The sequence below is a fragment of the Syngnathus leptorhynchus genome, chromosome 8 (genome assembly GCF_054491065.1).
Source record: "Syngnathus leptorhynchus isolate UIUO chromosome 8, UIUO_Slep, whole genome shotgun sequence".
Lineage (NCBI taxonomy): Eukaryota > Metazoa > Chordata > Actinopteri > Syngnathiformes > Syngnathidae > Syngnathus > Syngnathus leptorhynchus.
In genome coordinates this window covers 2,481,406-2,502,168 of record NC_141202.1, presented here as the reverse complement: position 1 = coordinate 2,502,168, position 20,763 = coordinate 2,481,406, and the positions used below count along the sequence as shown (strand labels likewise).

Sequence of the window (20,763 nt, the reverse complement as noted above, 5' to 3'; positions counted from 1 at the left end):
AAATGACCTCGAGATACTTTGGCGCTATTAATAGTTGTTTTCGAAGAGGAGAATTATTCCCGGGAGATATCCACAACCCTCCCCCACACCTTGCAGCTATCATCTTCACGTCCTCTATTATGGGTCATTATGGAGGACAAACACGTCCTAAGCAATATAAACACCACTAGGTGCCACTGTTAGGACAAGATGGGACACTCCCACCTCTCTGCACCGTTCGTTGCCTTGTAATCAAATGCACCACAAGAGTTGGCAGGGTTTGGAGCTGGTAGACATAAAATGCTTTTTATTATTGGATATATATATGCAAAAAAGAAAAATCTGATCTTTCTATGACGTTTTGTTTTGCAGATGTACAGTGTTAGAGGCAGCAGGCAAAGGTTACATGTCATGCAAACTAGATAAGTCTTAAGCGTACCTTTGCGATAAAGTTAACTTGCAGCAATGCACTGTTTTACAAAAAAAGGAAAAGGGGGAATATATATATATATATATATATATATATATATATATATATATATATATATATATATATATATATGTAGGATATGTAAACAGTCAAAGAAATTGCACTTTCTTGGCTTGTTAATTTTTTTTTTTTTTTAAAGCCACAAAAACTTAAAAATCACTGACCAATAAAAACATGCTTGTCTAAAAAACATTACGAATAAAAAAGGTATACAATCATAGTCTAATGACAATTGTCTAATGTATTGGTCAGATGTAAAAGAACACTATTGGATGATTAACTCTTGTCATATAGTTTTGATATGTACATAAAACTAAATATTGTGTATTGTATGAAGCGAGCAAATGCTCCTAAAGTAAGAGCAATCGAAGAATAATCTGTACATGAAAATAACGAATAAAACAAACTTATAATGTATCATATAGTCTTATTAGGAGATATTGCTTGGACACAAGACAGCATGGCACTTCTACTTAGCATTTCATATTTGCCATCTTTTTCTCATTTTTTTTGTTTTCTTTTAAACACCCTGGGACATTCTGATTGTCAAAAAAAAAAAAACATTCTCAACGGCAGTCAGTCTGAAATACATAAAGACACATTTGACTTTCCTTTCTTCCCAGGAAGCAATACTTGAAGAAAATAGTTCACAATAAACATTCCTAGTGTTCATAGATTTGTTTAGCACACAAAAAAATAACATCTTTCTTAAAACCTTATTAGAAATTCTTTTGCAGCGGTGCCAAAATTCCTCTAATCACTAAGAGCCCCCCTCCCCCCTTGTCTTCTTATTCACTGGCTTGTAAAGTGAAGAAAAGCCAAACAAGTGCTTTTAAGCTGGCGAGCTTCCTCCCTTTTCCTAAAAGGTGCAATGTGACTTTGGAAGCTTCATTAGTGACCTAGTTAGCTCTCCCAGCCCAAGAGTTTGTGTTCTTTTCCACAGTTTGCTTCAAGGTGGCGAAGTAGGAGCAATCTGAGTGCATACACACTTGTTTAGTGTCTTTAGCGTGCTCGGGCACTAGTGCAAATTAATTTTAGCTGGTCTGTTTCTGTTGATCCTCCCTCCCTCTCCCTCCCTCTCTCTCGCGCTCCCCTTCTCTTTTTTTTCCTCTCTCTTTCATCCCGGACAAAAGATGTGTTGCCATGGTTTCATCCTTGGTGTGATGCCCTTCAGAGCGCTCGGTTCAGCGGCTGTCAGAGCGCGCCGTGATGTCTTTCTCGCGTTTTGAAATTCTCCTCGCTCCGCTTCCTGGCGTGTTGGTTGATGTTATTATTTTTTTTTTTCCAATTCAAATGCAGCACCTGTCCGTGCGTGTCCTGCGGCGTGGTCCCTTTTCCTCTTGAGTGCTCCTGCCTACACAGAGCGGAGAGATAGCGTCGATCAATCCGAGCCGACTATTACGAGTTGAAACGATGAGATGACGAGTTGACTTTGCTACGCCGAATGTTTCGAGATTTTTACGTGTATGTCGACAAGAGAGGAAAATTGAAGTTTAAGGAAGGGCTTCGCTAACTCTGGAGTGATTTCAAAGCGAGCTCCACTTGCCTCAATGTGCGTTAGCTTCTGAATGCTGCAGGGTCAAAAGTAGATCGTTCAGCCGCTTTCTCCTCTGCTCTCTGCTGCATTCTCCCGCTTTGTCTTCCTCACCCTCCTCCTCCTCATCCTCTTCTCTGTTGCCGCTCTCCGTGGGCTGCGATGAACAAGATCACAAAGCTATAAAATTGTGCGTATAATCGGAGGACGGATCGGAATAATCGTATCCGGCTCGCACGTACGCGGGGGCTGCTGGTGAGCGAGCGGGGGGTGTCGTCACTGGCGGGGTGGGGGTCACTGCTGGATATGGTCACCTCCGCCACCCCCACTGGTACATCTGGAAAGAGAATAGACAGAAGTCGTATTGTATTTTAGTCACGGTGATCCAGGGAGGAAGGAATCGGGATGTGAAGGATGCTCACTTGACAAAATATTAGGTACACCTCAGTTTTGCTTGACATTCTCAGAGAGATATTAGCGCGGTTGTAGTTAGCATTTGTTAGCATCTTCAGCTTTCAATTGCTTTCAACGCAACACGGCTTGACGAGGCCCGTGCCAAATGTCACACCCTTGTTTCGGCATTTCTTTACACGCAGGCGCCATCCCACCTCATGTAGATGTCACACTCCCTCAGAAGTCACAAAACCGCCAATGTCGGAATGGAATTGAAGACGAGAGCTTTTTTTTTTTTGGGTGCGCTTAAGCATTCTGTGGTTGGAAAAGCACTTTAGTTTGTGCTGCAGCCCGTGACGGAGAGAGCTAGCGATGAGGCTTGGAAAAGCGGCACACAAGCATGATTTAAAAAAAAAAAAAAAGGAAATGACACAGGACACCCACAGCACGAGAACCCTGTCCTAAATCCCCCAAAACTGGTACGGTATTGAAGCGGTATGATGTCATGCAGGATCTATGTGTCAATACAGAAAGGGGAGTCGTGATGATGACCAGACAAATAACAGCGACGGAGAGATGAAAACGGCATCTCTGTTGCGGCCACTCAGTAAATAATGGCTAAAGTGGCAATAAATCGTGATAACGTCAGCTACGTTTAGCATTGATGTGACGAGAATCCCCTCCCGGGCTCGCGCTGTAATCTTCCATCTGCGCGTAATCGAGTCACGTCGTCAGATAATGGTGAGGGCGCAACTTTTTTTGGGGGGGGAAGTTTTACGACTCGGTGATTAACTTCTTGTCACGCTTTCATTTCTTCAGGGATTGTGTTGTATTTCTGCCCAACGGTGTATGGAAAGGTAGAAAAGTGTGAACGTGTGACACCCACAGAAACAAAAACTAACACACACACTTGCTTCATGGACCTGACTTGATGTAGCTATCGTCCCCGCCGGCTCCGTCGGCGCACACCGCGTGCCAGTCCCCCTCCTCGGCCTCGCTGTCCCCCTCTCGCCTCCCCTCCTCCGTCCTCAGTCGGATTTGTCGTTCCCTCACCAGCTCCCAGTTCCTCACCAGGAACACGCGATGTGTCACCACGAAGCTCCTGACCCACATCGGAAACACATCGGGGTCAAATGGCTCTTACCGAAATGCGGCTTTGATTCCCGTACCGTTCGTCGCTGCTCAAGGGCTCCATGTCGAGGTGAGGAAAGAGGCTGGCCAAGTCACCCGAGTTCTCTTCCTGAGTGAGGAAAAGCAAATCAGTATTGAGCTCGTATTTTATGCATCAGTACAAACAACTTGTCATTGACTCTCACCGCTGCGTGCTGAGAAGGGAAAGTCCTTTCCTTCAGTCGGCCTGTGTGTGTGAGAGACAGTGAGACCCCATTTGAAGGCAATCATTTGAAACATTTTAATTTATGTAGAATACTCACAGTAGCGCCGCTTCCTCTTCAGAGGGAAGGCAGGTTGCCTCTGAAGCTATTGAGGAAATAACATGCCACGGTGACCACTTTGGTATAGGAAAGCAAGCAAATGAAAAACCACAAATATGGAAGGTAACATGGGAATTGCTAAATAATTGCGTCCTATTCCTAATCTTGACGATCTGGACCTGCTAATCCCCCGGATACATTTTTCCCATTGGCTGTAATATAATATAATATAATATAATATAATATAATATAACTTGACATAATACAATATAATAAAATATAATATGATATAATTTTCAATTAAGTCGTTCACTGCCATTGACGACTATAGACGTCCAAGATCTATTTTAACTGGCCTGGCAGTGAATGAGTTAAAATTACAGACAGAAATAACCAGAAATCTTCTCTACAGTGAATTTTGGGAAGAAAAAAAATTGTCACGGATCTATCTAAAATCCCCGATAAATAAACTGGCCAGCTTAATCTATCACTAGATACCACTCAAGTCAAGTCACTGATCTCGCCTTTGACAGTCCTACGCTTGGCTGCCAATGAGTTTCAGGACAAAGAAATATAATAGCTCGGCGGTCACAAACGAGCTCCACATTTTGTTCTCGGGATCAAGTTGAAATCCGATGAGAAATGACAAGGCTATTATGAGCCGTTCCAGTGTCGACTAGAAATAACCACAAACTGAAATTCTCTCCGAGATGACGCGCCAACACTGAACTCGGTTTCAGCTTTGAAATGCCACGCAAATCATATCCAAAGACTGAAAAATCAATCGCTCCGACTAAATACATCAAGCTGTGATCTCACCTTAGATCTTGCAAAGTCTGACATTACCATTCCCGGGTTGTTTTTAGAAACAAACTAATCAGCACCAGACAACACATCACCGATTTAAATGTCATAATGTGTCTGCATTTCACCTGGTTGTGCTGCCAAAGCCACATGACATCATAGGGTAACTGGAAATGAATCCTCTTCATCCTCAAGTACTTCCCTGTCAGAGACAAAAAGCAGGAGACTTTGGATGAATGCTCATTATTGACACCTTCTTTCTCCTCCGCTCGTGTCGACTCACCGACGTGGATGGGGGCCGGTAAAAGGCTGCACTCGCCCGGTTTGTACTCGGCGCTCCCTCTGGAGAAAAGTTGCGACTGGGAAGGAGGACTGAAAACAAAAGGTTGGGAATGAAACAAAATTCACGATGTCATCAACTGTCTTGAATGTCATCAACTGTCTTGAATGTCAGCGACGTGCTTACTCTGTCGTTTTGTAATCATCAGAGTAAAGGCCAGCCTTTAAAAATGGCTTCCTGGGTGGACCGTCTTCACTCTTGTCTCTCTGGACGGCAGCCGGTCGGGATACGGGCTGCTCGGGGGCCGATCGGCCGAAACGTTCGGCGGGCGAGTCCAGGCGCCCCGTCTCGTCCTCGGCGAGGCTAAAGGGAAAGCATGAAGCGAGAGATAGAGCGACAGGGAGGAAAAAAAAGAGAAAGAAGAGGCACTGGTTTAGCACACAGTGCTGAAATGTGCTCGGTTAATATGATGTCGATGTTACACGGCAAACGAGAGGCTGAATTGTGAGGGGGAAGCGTTCGGGGGAGCGTTTACCTCTGACGACAAGGAGAGGCGTCGTGTTTTCTCTTGCGTCCTTGCTTCCTCTTGGCCCGCGGCTCCGAATCCGTCACCTGTCGCACGGCGCTAACCGCCGCTCCGTCAAGGTCGGACAGCCTCCCTCCGGCGTCGCCGTTCCTCCCTCGGGCGAGGTCCAGGGACGACACGGGGGGAGGCAAAGCGGAGGGCAGAGGGCGTTTCCTGGGTCGACCGGGTCTTCGTTTGTTTTTCTCATCGGCGCCGTGCGTTTTTGGCACACCTTTGAGTTGCCCGCGGCTTCTCGGGTCACCTTGGAAAGCTGCGATGGGTGAAATGGAGGAGGAGGAGGGGGGGGGTTGGGTGTGAAAAGTGGCAGAGGAAATGAGACAGATGTGGATCAGCCATGAGGCCCGCAGGAGGCGTGAGGTGAGAGCACTCTCGGCTGACTCATGCAGATGGGCCACAGATTAGATGAGTCACGGCGTTTCCTCGGCTCACGCTATTTCTGGGAAAGTGATTTAGAAAACGCATGCATACAAAAACTAACCCAGCACGCTTACAATTTTCTTTGTGTACATGGAGGAGGGGCAACATCTGGTAGCAGCACAATGTATGGAAGCAAAAAAAAATAATTACAGTCAGTACCACAAATATTGGCCTTCACTTTTGATGGTCTTTCCCCAAACATGTTCTACTCATACGTTGTGTCCGGGCAACCTCGCACTGACCTCCATCAATCACTCCTGAGCTCATCTTTCCTCTTTCTTGCCATTTTTCCACAGCCTCCGACAAGGCCGACCAGGCTTTGCTTATTGAATCTCTCCAAGTCAAATAGGCCCTGTCGGCCGGCGGCCCGTCCTTAAATAGCCAATCTTGTGGTTAACTAATGACTGTGCTCGCTGGGTAGCCTTGGGCTCAAACACGGTGCGGTTCGCGACAGCCCGGAGAAAGATTTTTTTTGGCTGGTTCTCATCAAGACTCCATAACACTTTTTAGGGGGGGGGGGGGGAATTCCAACAGAAAGCGGTTGCCGAGCGGTCGTGCGTGTGTAAAACACATCCGCCGCTCAGTCGAAGGAGCCTATAAAAAGACAAGTCTGATCTCGTCTCAATCGGTCTCCATGCTTGGAAAAAAAAAATGTCACCCTTTTTTTTTTCGTAGTTAAACTGCAAGAACAAAATCATAATATATGTGTATATCAAAGAGAAAATAAAAATAAACTCAAAGGCCTATCTATCATCCATATGGTTACCATGGGATATTTTGGATTTTTTTTTCCAGATTTTCTATTGATAGCAATTATTTTTTGTGAAAAGTGGGCGGAGCTAAAGTAAGGGCCATAGATATACGTTTAACCCTGAATTTATCAGCATTTTACCTGCGTCTCTCCTCTCCGTCCAAGCTGGCTCGTCCGTCCTCCATAACCTGTCGGCGCTTCCTAGATTCCTATTGGCCGACACACTCCTCAAGCCACGCCCCCCGGTCGCCACGTCAACCGACGTGAACAGGTTGGTGTGCGTCGGGGACGGAGGCGTCCTGCTCTGGTGGGGGTGGTGACCGTCATCCTCGTCGTCCGGGTCGGAGGGGATCATCGGGCCTGCGCGTCCGGCGGAGGATCCCCAGCTGGTATTTGGGAATCCGGCACCTCGAAGTTTGGTCCAACTTTGACCCAAGGCGCCCCAGCCCCCTCCAAACGAAGACAAGTGAGAAGAGCCCAACCCCACGGAGAAGAGAGGCGCGTGTTTTGATCTCTCTGCCAACGATGATGATGATGCGGCAGCGGAGAAGGAATTATTTGCGTTCTCCCGTAACCATGGTGACTCTTTGGAGCGCACGCCCCCGATTCCTTTTGTCCCCTTCCACCCTCCTCCTTGCCCCAAAATGAACCTGGACTTGGAAGTGGAGAAGGTCTCTCTCGTCTCCTGTTGGTGTTCTAACGTGGCCTCGTCTTCCACGTTGCGTTCGCATAGCCTCTGTCTGTGTTTATGTTTGTGACCGCAGTCACACGGGTAACTTAAATTGCCTTCCATGTCCCCCCCGAGGGTGCCGTCCCTCAGCAGCCTGTTCCTCCGCCTGTGGAACCTGGCGGGGTTCAGGAGAAGGTGGGCGTGGTGGTGCTGTTGCGAGGCAAACTGGTGAGGGGAGGGGAGCGGGTACGAGCCGGGGAGATGATGGTAAAGCGTGGTGGCCGGCGGGTAGCCGCTGTAGAAGCCCATGTTGTCCACGGTCTCCTGGAACTTGGACGGGCAGCCGCACTGCCTGCGTTCCGGCTTTCTGTTACAATGCAACGTCTGGCAGGGGTAGAAAGATTGCGGGGGGAAGGAAGGGTTAGCGGCGTAGGACGACGGGTGAGGCGAGTAGAAGCCGTTCAGATTGATCCGGAAGATATTGGAGCGGTGGGAATGCGAGGGGTGATGGCGCCGGCCCCCGTCGAAAGCCCGATTCAACTCCGATCTGGCCCAGCCTCGCCGGCCGATGTGGACTTGGCCGAATTGACCGATGAGCTCTTCCAGTTCAGACAGGAACTCCGGATCCTGCCTGAGTAGCTGCTGGTGTTTCTTTTTGTGTTTGTTTTTCGCTCTCTTCGGTACGTTGTGGGCGATGCGAGGGAAGTAATCGGAATGAGTGCACTTGTTATGTCCGGAACAGGGACAGAGGCAATTGCAGGAAGAGGGACAGCTGTAATCCCGCCGTCTGTGCCTATGTCGGTGGCGTTCCGCGGAAGGCGGATTTACCATCGGATGTCTGGTCATATGCGGGTCGGCCAGAGAGGAGAGTTTGGGGCCCCCGAGGATGGCGCCGGACCCTTGGCCCAACCTGAGCATGCCTCTAACGCCCCTCATTTCCGCTCGCTCGCTGACGCTATTGTTATCCGTTCCGATCCCGCTGTCGCTAGGCAAGGTCTCTTCGCTATGCGATTCGCTCCTGGGTGACGGGGTGGCGTCTTTGATGTGGCCGGGCGAGCCGGGCGCGGGATGGAGCGGAGCGCCGCTTGAGGACAGCTTACATGACGACTGGTGAAAAGGGAAGTGTTGCCTGCCCTGGCAGGGACAACTTTTCTTCACAAAGGGGGACGAGGAACTGGACGGGGGACGGGGGGAAGTGCAGGAGGACGACGGCGACGGGAGGGAGAACGGCGGAGGGAAAAGGAGAGCGGAGCTCGGTTCCGTGATGCTCCCTTCGCTGTAAGGGCTCTGGGCCCCGCTGGAGTGGGTGAGGGACGGGGAGGGAAACGGATGAGGGGCCACCGGCGGCTGGTTGGACACGAAGAGAGACGTTTCGGTGGGCTGGCCGAACAAAGACGACTGAGCGTAGCTGTGGGAATTCAAACGAGCCGTTTGGGATTTGGGCTTGCGGCCTCTCCTCTTCCCCATGTAGATGGTTCCTCTCTTGCTCACGTTGATCTGAGGGCCCAGCTTGGTCCCGAAGGAGGAGGACAAGTCGGAGAGCGTGGGCACTGTCGGAGGTTCGATGGGTTTGTAGGTTCTGTGAGAAGTTGCAAATGCTGGAACGCGCTTGTTCTCGTCTCCCGCATTGCTTGACATCATGACTTTGTGAAGTCTCTTCTTCTTCCTTTTCTTCATCTCATTGATCAGCCTCCTGATTTTTAGCTGCCTGGGAGGATCTCCGTTCTTCTCCACGTCATCCGTTTTCCGAAGGGGTTGTTTGCGAGGACGGCCGCGTTTCTTTGGGCTCCGGTCCGGAAACGGGCTTTTCTGAATGTCGTCGCACTCCAGGAAGGCAACCTCCTCGGGGGAAAGTCTTAGAGGAGGATCGGTGAAGATCATGGTGTGGGATTTGGGTCGGCCGCGTTTTCGTGCCGACTGTTTAGGAATCGATACGTTGGGGTTGTGTTTCGGAGAAGATGCTTTTGCCGTGGAAGAAAGTGACGAGGAAGGAGTCGAGTGAGTCGGCAACTTGGGAGAGAAACTCGGAGAATCGGCTTCCTGATTTTCCACTCTGTGAGCTCGGTGAACCAGCTTGGTCCAGCTGGGCCTTCGGGCTTTGCGTTTCTTGAGTGGTCTGCTGTCCTGCTCTGGACAAGAAGATGGTGGCGACAAAGGGGGCGGGCCAGAAGATAAGGCCGGAGGAGACCTGATGATGTCATTCCCGCCGTCGGCAGCGGTCGCTTGCGGCTCCGCCTGTTTGCCCTCGTCAGATCTTTCTCGGTCCGTGACTTGATACGATTGATCGCATTTAGCCCCGCCCCCCGAGCACGTGTTCTCTTTTCTGTGTTTCTCGAGGCTAATCTTGCTTTTGTCGGCCATTTCCCCAATCTTCAGTTCATGTCCGTCTTTACCCTGTCGCACTTTTCCATCCTTGACTTTTTTCTTCTTTTTGATTTCATCCTTTCTGTCATCACTCGTTCCTCTCTCCGCTTCCAGTCGATTGCCCTTGGGTTTTCTTTCTTTTCGTTTGTCTTTCTTTAATTTACGCTCTTTCGCTCTCTTTTGGTCATTTGAGCGCTTTAGTGAAGTTTCCTGAACTTGTGACCCGGCAGGTGACATATCCAAAGAGGAATTGCAATTTTCTGTTTTGGAAGAACCTGGAGACGGACAAACGGAACTGCTGTGTTTTGCCGTTTTGACATCTCTGAGTTTATCTTCAGCGCAAAGTCCTTTTTTGCTCTGTACCACGCCATTGTGTTTCTTGACGATTTCCCTTCCAGTTTCGGCGCACGACCCGGAGAGAGCGGCCGAAGCTTCCTGGTCGGAAGTGGACGCTTTGAGCGACTGCTCGTGGATCTTCTCTTTCTTCGCTTTCTCTGACGAACCGGCGCCCTCTGTAATTCCCGCCAGTTTGAGAGGCAACTGGAAAATAGAAGAGAAAAAAAACAACGCAATCTACGTCACAATAAACATTTCCAATACGTTGACGACGGCCCAACTGACGACAGCGCTTAGGCGAGACAATTACCCAAATGCTTTTGTTTTTGTCCGCCCGGTTAAGTCCAGACTGAGGACAAAGTGACTCAATCAGGCAGAGAAAGGAGGACACAGGGAGTGAGGTGACGGAAAGGAGGGAGGGAAGGGGGGGTGACACAGAAAGGAGAGACGGAAGAAGAGAACAGAAAGGGAGTGAAAGATAAATGAGAGCAGGTAGAGAAAGGAGGAGATGTAAAAATAGAAGAGAGGGGACTGATATAGAGTGTCGGCCAGCGAGGAGAGCCGCGCCATTGGCTGCTATAAATTGCCGCTAATACAGATGAGGAGGCCTGACATTTTGTACTTGTCCTTTCATTTTGCTCGGCGGCAGCTTGAGTGGCGTTTGTGCGCGCTAAAGCAATAAGCTTCCCCCTCGGGCTATCGTCAGAAGGACCGACGGACCAATGCCTGGAATGGCCGAGGCGGTTGCTGTGCCGCTTGTCCTATTTATAGGTCCCCGTTTAGTTAAATGCGCCGCTTTGCTTATAAGTATGGAGACAATTGCTCATTTGACCTTACGGACGGCGCGGCTAAGTGACGTGAGCGAGCGAGCGAGCGTGTGTGGAGGTGAGCAAGAAAAACAACAATGCTCGCTCGGCTACTGTGGCATGAATAATGTACCAGTCTACTTTTGAAAGTAGCTTCGGCTAATAATCCATCCGTCCGTCCATTTTCTGGACTTAGAAGAGATGGGAGCTCTCAGCGAGCGGAAATAAAATGCCCGGGGGCGGGGTGGAGGAGAGGGTCCGTTTACCCTGGCTAGGGTTCCGTTCCTGAGGCGGTGACGTAACCCAAATTCGTCCACACCATCGTTAACGTTCTAGCGCAAAGTTTGGGAGGAATCAAAAAAAAAAAAAAAAAAAGACTCGATTTTAAGCTTGTCCATCCGATTTGGTACTTTCCCATTAAACGGGAGGGGTGCTTGTTTTCCAAGCAATCTTACACAATAATATTTTGAATGCCAGCAGCTGACGGGTTTGAATGCGTGCGCTCTCGCCAAAAAGCGAGCGTCACCGGTAAAAACGGAGCTGCGGAGAATGATCACCCGTCTCCGTGACTCCCGTCAGCTTTACTGAGCTTTAATAGTGAGTTACACCTCATTGTTTTGCTTTAGCGACAAGGCTTTTATTGTCCTGGCTCGGTCTCAGCGCTGGGGAGACACGTGTGTGTCGTGGATGTTAAATAAGCAACATATCGTAAAAAATAACGATTTTTTTCGGCGAGTTGTTTACGCCAGGTTTGACTCACCTGTTTGGGGCCCGGCTTGGCCGAGGCTACGGCGGGAACGGTCGCATTTGTCGGCGTTAAGGACTGCGCTGTTGCCGACGATGCCGTTTGGGTGACATCCGAGCCCGAGCGGTTCTCTCTGCTCGGGTCAACCGGATCGGCGGCGGTCCTGGCGGGCAACGCGCACCCTCGACCCTGCTGCCTCTGATAGGTTCTGATGGTGGGCTTGCAGACGTAGCTCTCCAAGATCTTGGGCGGTTTCTTGGTACGCTTGGCTTGCACTCCGATACGGAGTCGCACGTTCCCGTCGGGGCAGCTGGTCTCTCTGCCACATATCTGCCCCGCGCCCCCACAGCGCCCTTCAATGAGCAACTCCAGCACCGCCCCCTTGTCCCCTTCCCTCTTCTTTCCTCGCTTGTCCTCCTTCTTACCCACGTCTGAATCGTCCTTTCTTTTCTCTTGGTCTTGCTCAAAATCCTCAGGTACAGTCGAGGCATCCAATGTGGAGTCTGTCATTAGAGGGTTGTCCCCCTTCATTCTCTGATCCATCAGAGAAGTCAGGGGGGAGGAGAAAACAACTGAATAGTTCCCAGTATACCACTGAAGGAGTTCTTCTTGCAGGTGGAAGTCAGGCTTTTGGAGAAAAAAAAAAAAAAAAAAAACACTCAGTGGAGCTTGTTCATCCGGCAAAGACAGATCTTGTCCTTTGGGCTTGAGCTGACAAAACGCCTGTTAAGACGAGAGAAGAAAATAGAATCCAGCGATTAGTCGGTGAGCGCAGATGCTGAGCAACAGCAGCGGCGCGGGAACCGAGAGAAAAGTCCTCCTTTCAAGCGGGCAGCAGCAAAGAGGCGCTACAGTGTATGTCCACAAAGATGATCTCATCACACCGAAGACCCCGGGGGGGCTCATCAACACAATTCCCAGAATGCCTGCACTCAACTGCCTGGAAGCGGGACTTAGTCACATCATTGTAAAACACTAAACGCTCAACTTACGGCAATGAAATATTTTCAGTCCCTTCAATATCACACACGCAAGCTGCCGCCATCTTTGCGCCTTCTGTTCTCAGCGACTCCTTCTTCTCTTCCTGGCGCTGGGCTGTACTTTCTTTTCTCTCCGAAAAACTCCCCGTCTCATTTTTGGCAGTAAGCTTTCGCATGCATTCTCTATTAGCCCCCTCCCCTCTCCCTCCCTCCCTCCCTCTCTCTCTCTTTCTCTTGTTCTCTCGCTCTGAGTCGACCGACCGCACAGCCTAACGGTCAACTCAAACACTATATTCTTGTTAATCACAACCATATTTCCTCCTACACTTCATTCTTTTCCTCCTTTTCGACTTAAATCCCTCCATTCACGCTACTCCGCAAACCCCCCCCCCCCCCCCCCCCTCGCCTTTCAGTCATGGTAACACCGCGTCGGGAAAAGGGGGGAAACTTATTTTTGGAAAGGAGCGCAAATTCCTTCTCCTCCCATTGCTTCCTCTGAGTCAAGTAAGCTTTTCATTGACCCCATTGTAAATGAACGTCTAATGTGACATTAGAGCGAGAAACACGCCCTAAAATAACATTCAGCCCACCAAAACAAACTCGCTTTTGGTTCAGGCCAAATTTGGCCCCCCCGGCGTAGCAAATGGATGCAGCCTTCGCCCGTCCTTCATAACGTCGGCGCCCGCATCAGGGGAAGCATTCATTTCACAATAAAAAATGAAAAAAACCACACCTTGCCAAGCATTTTTGCGCCTCTTATGACATCCACTCAAGCGCCTCAGGAACAGTCGAGATAATGTTTTCATTTAGAGCCCCCCCCCCTTCTCCACCCCCCCCCCCTAAAAAAAACCCCATTCGCTCGAATCAGACAGAGGAGCTCAAATCAACATCAGTTCCAGTAAGAGACATTACGTAAGACCTTTGGAAAGTATTTCCACCGCCAAACCCTGCTGTGAAATTTGAATAGAGTACACTGCTAAGTATCTTTATTAATGACCATCTCGTAAATCATTGGGAAGTAGATTAGGGACTAAGGACCGAGCCCTGAATTCCAAAAAGACAGAAAAAAAAAAAAAAGTCAAATAATTTGAATTGGCTATATTGAAATATATAAACATATTCCCCGGGTTCATTGTAGAATAGAAAAATCCTTCCTTTCCACTCTCATGACAGGTCCTTCAACTTGAGAGAAATCCATTCTGCATGGCTATTAACAATCTTTTATACTCTCTGGACTATTCCGCCCAAACATAACTCTAAATTATCCCAACATTGGACCAGCAGTTATTTCCCGTGACAGGATGATAGGTGGACCTGACACACAGAGTGAGCTTGGACTCCTCAGCAGCGCCGAGGCGACGATTAAATCATGATAATGGCCCCCGCCGTCTTTTCCGGCATCCAATGGCGGCGGCGGCTTTATCATCATCAATAACCGCAAGCATCTGCCTGACAACAGCGCCGGTGAGGGAGCTCAGCTGGATGTCAGGATGCGGTGTTAAAAAGCCTTGCGGACGTATATGTCCTCACCAAACCCACTCACTGTTTTTCATTTGGCTGTTCGATATTCCCAAGCCTAAAACGTGTTTTTCATACCAATATATTTGTTAAGATTTTAACCTTTGTGCAAATTAGGGTTACATTGAAGAATAAAAATCTTCAGTTGTACTTCAGTTGCTAACAGTTTGCACTTTTAGCACAAGCCCCCCCCCCCCCCCAAAAAAAGAAGCAGGTGCAATAAGTTCCCATAGTTGTAAAAGTCAAATGTACAAAAGTGAAACCTTTACCGTACCAACCCAGTACAAAGTCACAGTAGCTAAATGAATGTACCTCTTGTGGTTAATTATTGGACTCAAATGGGTTTTCCCCTGAGTTGGAAGGTCAATGGTATCATAAATCTACATTCAAGTAACCCCCCATGGAGCGCTTTTATTGACCCCCCCAATGTAACTAATGCCGGATTTCCACTGATGGACAAAATTCAGATTTTTTTTTCTGCTCTCATGTGGCACAATTGGGTCATGCGTCATGGGAGCATGACTAGGGAAAAAAAAAAAAAAAAACCCCGCATGTAATCAGAGATGGATTGAATCAGTCCTCCTCTAAACATGGATGAAAATCTGTCACCCAACTGATATTTGATAGTGGATGTTACGTGATTTGTGGGCTACACAATGAATAATTGTCTTCACGTTATGTTTAGTTTGACAGTAAACTTCAAGTGTAAGTGGCATTCAAAAACTTGAAGTCTGTTTAAGCTAGCTGCCAAACTGCTGCTAGTTGTGAAGTGAGTTGAGACAAGTTGTGCAACTTGAGCATTTTGAGTCAAAGCGAGAAAAAAAAAACCCAGCTCATATCTTGAAAAAGTCTTAAAATGGGTCACTCTTATCTCAAGGCACCACATTATACATCAGGCTGGTAAAGAGTATCAGTGTCGTAGTATCGCAGCTTTTTTACAGTTGTACTTGTCTTGTTATTAATGCATCCATACTAAAAAACCGAACCAGGTACCTTTTCTGGTTCCCGAACCTCAAGTTTCAGAACCCACATAGAGTAGCCCACTCTATCAATGAAAGTACCCTCCTTCTTCCACTTGTAGTCTGAGTGTTACACGCGCAATAGTGTGTCCTTGTGAGTGTGTCAAGCGTACATTGTGTACCCATATGGCAGCTGCGTAGGCTAGCTGACATTTTCACTGGAACTACTTCGAGTATGGGCAGCGGGGGTGTTGCCGCACTCTCCTGTCAGTGGCACAGGAGAGCGTCCACGTACCAAAAAAAAAAAATCACAACAAATCACGCCTGACTGGAACGCAACAACACACGTGTCGTTTTTTTTTTTTTTTTTTTTTCCCCCAATGGTAACACGCACACGGAAGTGAAAATGCGCCACCTTGTTGTTTTTCTCCCTCCTCTTACTGGCGGGAAAAGACAGCATCGTGTACTCGGCAACAAGGGATAAAATTAGCGCAAAGTGTACACTAGCAAATGCTGCGTGGCGCTGACAGGCCCACGCAGCGTAGCAGTGACATTCCGGAATGAAAAGCTACGCAGGCTACTTACCTAATAACCCCCCGAAAAATCGTCCCGGAGCAAACTGCGTTTAAGACGCGGGAGGTGAAGGTGTTGCTGTCCGGATTCCTTACCCGCCTTCGTCGTACTGTGTGGTACCACCACCTCCGCCCACCCGTGTGACGACTGAGTGGTCCTCAAGCGTGAATGACGTGGCGTGGATCGGACGGGTAAAAAGGTTAGAAAAACAAGAGCCCCAACACAGCGAGCTGGAATACATTGGCGGGAGTGTTTTCATAATCATACAGTAGGCAGTTCTCAGTCCGCCGTTAGGGGGCGCGGTAGTTGATCTCAGCGCTGTCTTTTTTTTTTTTCTTTAGTCACTTCCCGGGTTGAGAAAGTTGCGTCGTTTCCCGCCAGTTGCGTTGTGTCCCACTGGCAGTGAACGCATCACCACCTTGTCCGCTTGGAGGGGGGGAGGGGGGGATTTCATATAAGAGACCACAAAACCACATTAATTTTAATGAACAAAATTATTTACAAAATAAAGTAAAATGGGAAATATGCAAACCCACCCAATAAATAGTTGGTTTATTGTATTAACTGTATAGGTAAACACAACTCAGTGGTTTGTTTTTCAGCGTCACATTTGGCCTAAATAGATCATCCGTTTCAGGGCCAGATGATGTCATAAAACCATATTTACAGTACCGACAACATTTAAACATTTTTGACTACATTACAAGTGTAAACATATATTGACCACTGTTTCAAATAAAACTGTTTTAAACAATGAAACTCTCCCTTTGAATGTGACAAGGGAATATCGTAAAGGCTGGCCCATATTTTCATCAATACTGTAGTCAAATTCCGAACTGAATAGGTCCAACGGCAAAGCAAAACCCAAATCATTACTTTAACTAGTGCTATGCACCAAATTTGCTTTGGGGATCGATAAGGCCTATCTCATTGTGAGTAATATGATGCAATTATTGTTTATAATCATAAAAGTAAGTACTCAGAGCCTCCCCATTCCCCTAGCAGACAATGCAGGACATTATCGCTCAACTGTTATCACTAATGGTGATATTGTGCACTTGTGGGAGGATATGTATTAATTTCATGACTGCAAAAGATGCCGACTCGGGGCTCTGGTATCTGGGGCAGTTTTCCCTGCTTGGCCTGGTTGGTACTCAAGCTTTGCATGGAGGATTACCTAATGCTTCGGGAGGCCCTGGAGCAACATTTTTTTTAATGCTTTTATCTTCATCCATCGACTCGCCTCCCACCCTTTGTTTGCCTGCTACACTTTCAGTCACAGTACTGACCCCAAAAACATCCAGCAAACAACAATGTCTAATTACGTATGGACTCTAACCTTTTAAAACACATTAGTGTACATTTGTACAACTTTAACCAGAGGATATAAAAAGTCTACACACCCCTGTTCAAAAGTGATATTGGAGCATTACAGTTATACTGTATATTTCACCGTAGGAGGTCATGTGACATCCAAAAGGCAAATTTAAGAGGAAAGGGGGCAATTAACATGGGAAGCCAGATGTATTATGACTCATAAAAGCGTAGGAATTTTGGAAGAAAGCCAAAGAATTAAGTGGGTAGTTTCTTGCAGCAACATGATGAGTAGATTATGTGCAGTATCATATGGGCCATATGGAGCAGCCATGGGTGAGTAGTTTCAAGTCCAGTCCTGCAGATATGAAGTATATGAAGGGCGTATGAGTGGATGATTTTGAAGGGATTTTTGAAGTCACTTATATAAGGTTACTGCCCTGCTAATTCTGAAAACATTAAGATTTGATTGTGGAATGTGAGTAGCATCTTGAGACTAGTGTTTTTGTGAGAGACAACTGTTATGAAAGAGGGGGGCTAATTACCTCATCACCCCCACATTGACTTTAAATAAAAATAGAATTTTAGAACTATATGCAGCTATCCCCCAAAACATTTTTGCACTCCAACAGTGTAAAAACTCCTCAATATAGCTTATGTATAAAGTAATTTAAAAACACAAAAACAAAACTCCATTTTACTGTTTTACCTAGTGTAACCTGATTGGTGCATGTGAAAACGTCACTTCCTGTCAGGCTGGCTGCATGATGGCGGCGCCCCTGACGTCTCTGGCACATTGACTGCTACCGTAGTCGTACGTGCTGGTGCTCTTCCACGTTATCCCGGAAAGTAAACTTGTTGATGACATTATTATAAACATTTAAAGACCGGGCGTGTTGGTAAATGTATTTATGTGCTTTTGTATTCTAAAGAAATAATAGCGTTGTCTGCAACTTACTAGCCTGCTAGCCAACCAGCTAGCTACCTGCTACATGTTTACCAAAGGTGACAGGATAGTGCCATTGTAGAATTCATCTTGGACATATTTGGGTCGAAAGCTTGGTTTTAGTTTGCGTTATATCCTCAACTTTACAGAAGATGGCTCTTCACAGAATGTCCTTCAGGCTTCGGCAAACGGTAAGCTTGGGAAAAAGATGTTACATTGCACATTGTCTCGCAATATAATCTCCCCCTTTATATTTTCTTGTAGGTGACGCATGTTCGATGGCTTCATACGAGTGGATTGGGCCAACAGCAGGAGGCCTTGGTGGCTGAGCCAGAACCTGAGCCCTTTTCAGTCTTCAGAACACAGCAGAACGATCCAGTAAGTAAAGCTGCTCCTCTTCCACATATCAGCATGAACACATGTTGTCAAAACATTTGTTGTGTATGAACGTGTGATTTTAATTCATTCACTTTTATGTCTCGTTTTAGGCTTGTCAGTCAGAGAAACACATCGGACAGTTTTACACAATACCGTCTGCACACATCCGGACGCTCTTCCCTCACGGGCTCCCCCGACGATATCAGCAACAGGTTTGTTCTTTAATACATGCACCCAGCTATCGTCTTGATTTTTTTTTTTTTCAACCGCTATGTCATAACCAGGAGCTTACTGTGTGTAGGTGAAGACGTTTACCGAAGCGACCGTGATGGTGAGGCAGCCCGCTTTGGAGGTCATCTCCTACCTGAAGGAAACAGATATGAGCAAACCAGTACAGCGTTATATGTTCTGTATCCTTGTCAAATTCATCACATAGTCTGAAAGACAAGAAACAACAAAAGGCAATTTTTATCTGTATATGGACTTAATGGATTTGCTCAGATGGATTAAAAGGCGGAGGAAAGACTTTGTCTCTCTGTCACGTCGTCCACTTTTGCTTCTCGCAGGGATGGCTGGTTCTGCATATACCTGATGGTGAGGGAAAAAAAACTTAGGATCTCTGTTGGCAATTTATTCAAGAGAATTGTTTTTTTTTTTTTTTCCATGTAGCTCACAGCTGGGTGAAGAACTGCAAAGAGCTGCTGCCTTCGTCCTTCAACGCCTCTCGCTTCGACCAGCCTTTGCAAGCCACCGAGTGGTTGCGCAACTTCAAAATCACCAACGAGCCCTTCCTGTCCAAGGTAAATGAGGAAATGTTACATTCAATAGCTGCGTGATATAAGACAAGCAGTAACTAACAAGCCACGTTTAGACCGTAAACGAGCCTTCATTGCGTCGTCGCAGCGGGTCGGGTTACGTGCCGACGCGCATAAAGCAGCGGGCGCTCGCCGGCAGCTGCGAGGCACGATGGGCTTAATTATTTAATGAGACATTAATGGAAGTCATTATGCGTTGGCACTTTATAATCTACTTCCCTAAATTAAAATATAATCATCGGTGCCCACACAACGATGCGCAATGGCACAATGACGGCACGTTAAAATCATAATCAAACCGCTACTTTTTCGTCTCCAGTTAAAGACGACGCAGCGCTACGTGTGGACGAAGAGAGAGCTCACCGAGGAGGGAAGACCTCTTGGCGAGCTGGTGGACCAGGTTGTTATTTTTTAGCTTCACGGATATTTTTAAGCCACGGACAGAGCTTCCATGGCATTGGTTTAAAAGTGTCATGAATCACTTTTACTTCCCCTCTTGAAAATCTTTTTTGTTTGTTTCTGTGCCAGGGCATCGCTCGTGTGAAGAGCAGCAGCGATGTGGTTGGAGCGCTGATGAAGGAGCTGAGGCAGCAGAGCGGGCAGCCTGGCTGTGACTTCCGCCTGGCTGTGGCTGTGGATGGCGTCAACGCCCTCTGGGGCAAGTCCAGTATGAAAAAGGAGGACAAGAGCGAGGTGAGTAAATCCAGCCACACTTCACACCGCCTTTGCAGCTACCTACTCATGTTTGTTTTTCACCAGGTGAATCCAGATGAGCTCACTCTCATATATAACCTAAGGAAGATGATGAGGAACGACTGGGTGAGAAAAACATGCAAAAAGTGTCGCTAAATTATATTGCCCCCCCCCCCCTTTTTTTTTTTCTTTTTTTTTTTTACATGTAACTTCTTGTTTTAGACGGGAGGTGCCATCATCACCACTTTGTCTCATACCGGCGCTGTGTACCCGCCCAAATTGGCTTACTTGCCCCAGGACCTGATGGGAGAGGTCAGAGTTCATTTGTGTGATTATTATTATTATTATTTTTTTTTTTTTGCTCACTTGAAACACAGCTCGTGAAGATGCTAACTTGCTTCTACACTGCACTTGGTTTTAGAGAGGTTTTGACAACATGGACCCGTTTATCCCGGTGTCCGTGCCCTATTACAGCGAGAAGGAATTTGAGAGCTGCTACCTCTACTACATGGACCGTAACTGGCTGCAGCATCCAATGAGTAAGAGTCACTCGTATGGGGGATGTTTCCTCTGACATTTGTATGTAATGCTTATTCAACTTTTCCCTTCTCAGGTCGATCAGAAGGAGGCAAGAAAGAACTCATCTTTATGACTGACAGGATCCCATCGTTAATGGAGAGAATTTGTGCCTTCCTATGAAGTCTCAGACAAAAAAAAAAAATGCTCATGTCACACAATAATCTGCATTCTAAAAAAGCAGAAGCTCAATATTCATGTCTATAATGTGTATCTGTAAATTATTCATTTGCTGTGTTTGCTAATAAATGTTTCTAAAGCCAATGTGTTCTTTTATTCAGCTCATGAGTGATTCAGAAAATGAATAGATGGGAAAAAAAAGCGTAATTACTTGTATTTTTACGAGACAGCAGAATAGATTGAAGAACGCATTCTGAAAAATTATTTCCTTACATTTTATTTGGAATAGACTTGAAAAAAATC

General features: G+C 47.1%; 2 protein-coding genes across 8 annotated transcripts; one reads left to right on the top strand and one right to left on the bottom strand.

The window, feature by feature from the left end:
• Positions 1-264: 264 nt before the first annotated feature.
• On the bottom strand, positions 265-15,918 carry LOC147051743 (uncharacterized). Of its 5 annotated transcripts, none has more exons than XM_085918037.1 (14): positions 15,631-15,918; positions 11,604-12,311; positions 6,809-10,241; positions 5,449-5,749; positions 5,100-5,276; positions 4,917-5,005; positions 4,762-4,835; positions 3,830-3,875; positions 3,713-3,753; positions 3,566-3,636; positions 3,320-3,498; positions 2,246-2,340; positions 2,012-2,160; positions 265-1,819 (listed from the first exon to the last, which is right to left on the bottom strand). In XM_085918037.1, exons 2-13 carry the CDS (start codon positions 12,129-12,131, stop codon positions 2,017-2,019), a joined length of 5,178 nt encoding a protein of 1,725 aa, XP_085774163.1. In that variant the 5' UTR covers positions 12,132-12,311; positions 15,631-15,918; the 3' UTR covers positions 265-1,819; positions 2,012-2,016. The 5 variants fall into 5 exon arrangements, 4 of the variants coding, with proteins under 4 accessions (XP_085774163.1, XP_085774165.1, XP_085774166.1 ...); XM_085918039.1 differs by having other exon boundaries at positions 15,714-15,918; XM_085918040.1 differs by lacking the exon at positions 15,631-15,918 and adding an exon at positions 12,581-12,745.
• Positions 15,501-20,598, top strand: dap3 (death associated protein 3). 3 transcript variants are annotated; one of them, XM_085918044.1, is made up of 13 exons: positions 15,501-15,817; positions 18,028-18,069; positions 18,143-18,256; positions 18,367-18,468; positions 18,558-18,666; positions 18,758-18,850; positions 18,926-19,056; positions 19,391-19,471; positions 19,600-19,764; positions 19,831-19,890; positions 19,987-20,076; positions 20,186-20,303; positions 20,378-20,598. In XM_085918044.1, exons 2-13 carry the CDS (start codon positions 18,031-18,033, stop codon positions 20,461-20,463), a joined length of 1,188 nt encoding a protein of 395 aa, XP_085774170.1. In that variant the 5' UTR covers positions 15,501-15,817; positions 18,028-18,030; the 3' UTR covers positions 20,464-20,598. The 3 variants fall into 3 exon arrangements, with proteins under 3 accessions (XP_085774170.1, XP_085774169.1, XP_085774168.1); XM_085918043.1 differs by lacking the exon at positions 15,501-15,817 and adding an exon at positions 16,812-17,777; XM_085918042.1 differs by lacking the exon at positions 15,501-15,817 and adding an exon at positions 16,812-17,937.
• The last annotated feature ends 165 nt before the right edge of the window (positions 20,599-20,763 follow it).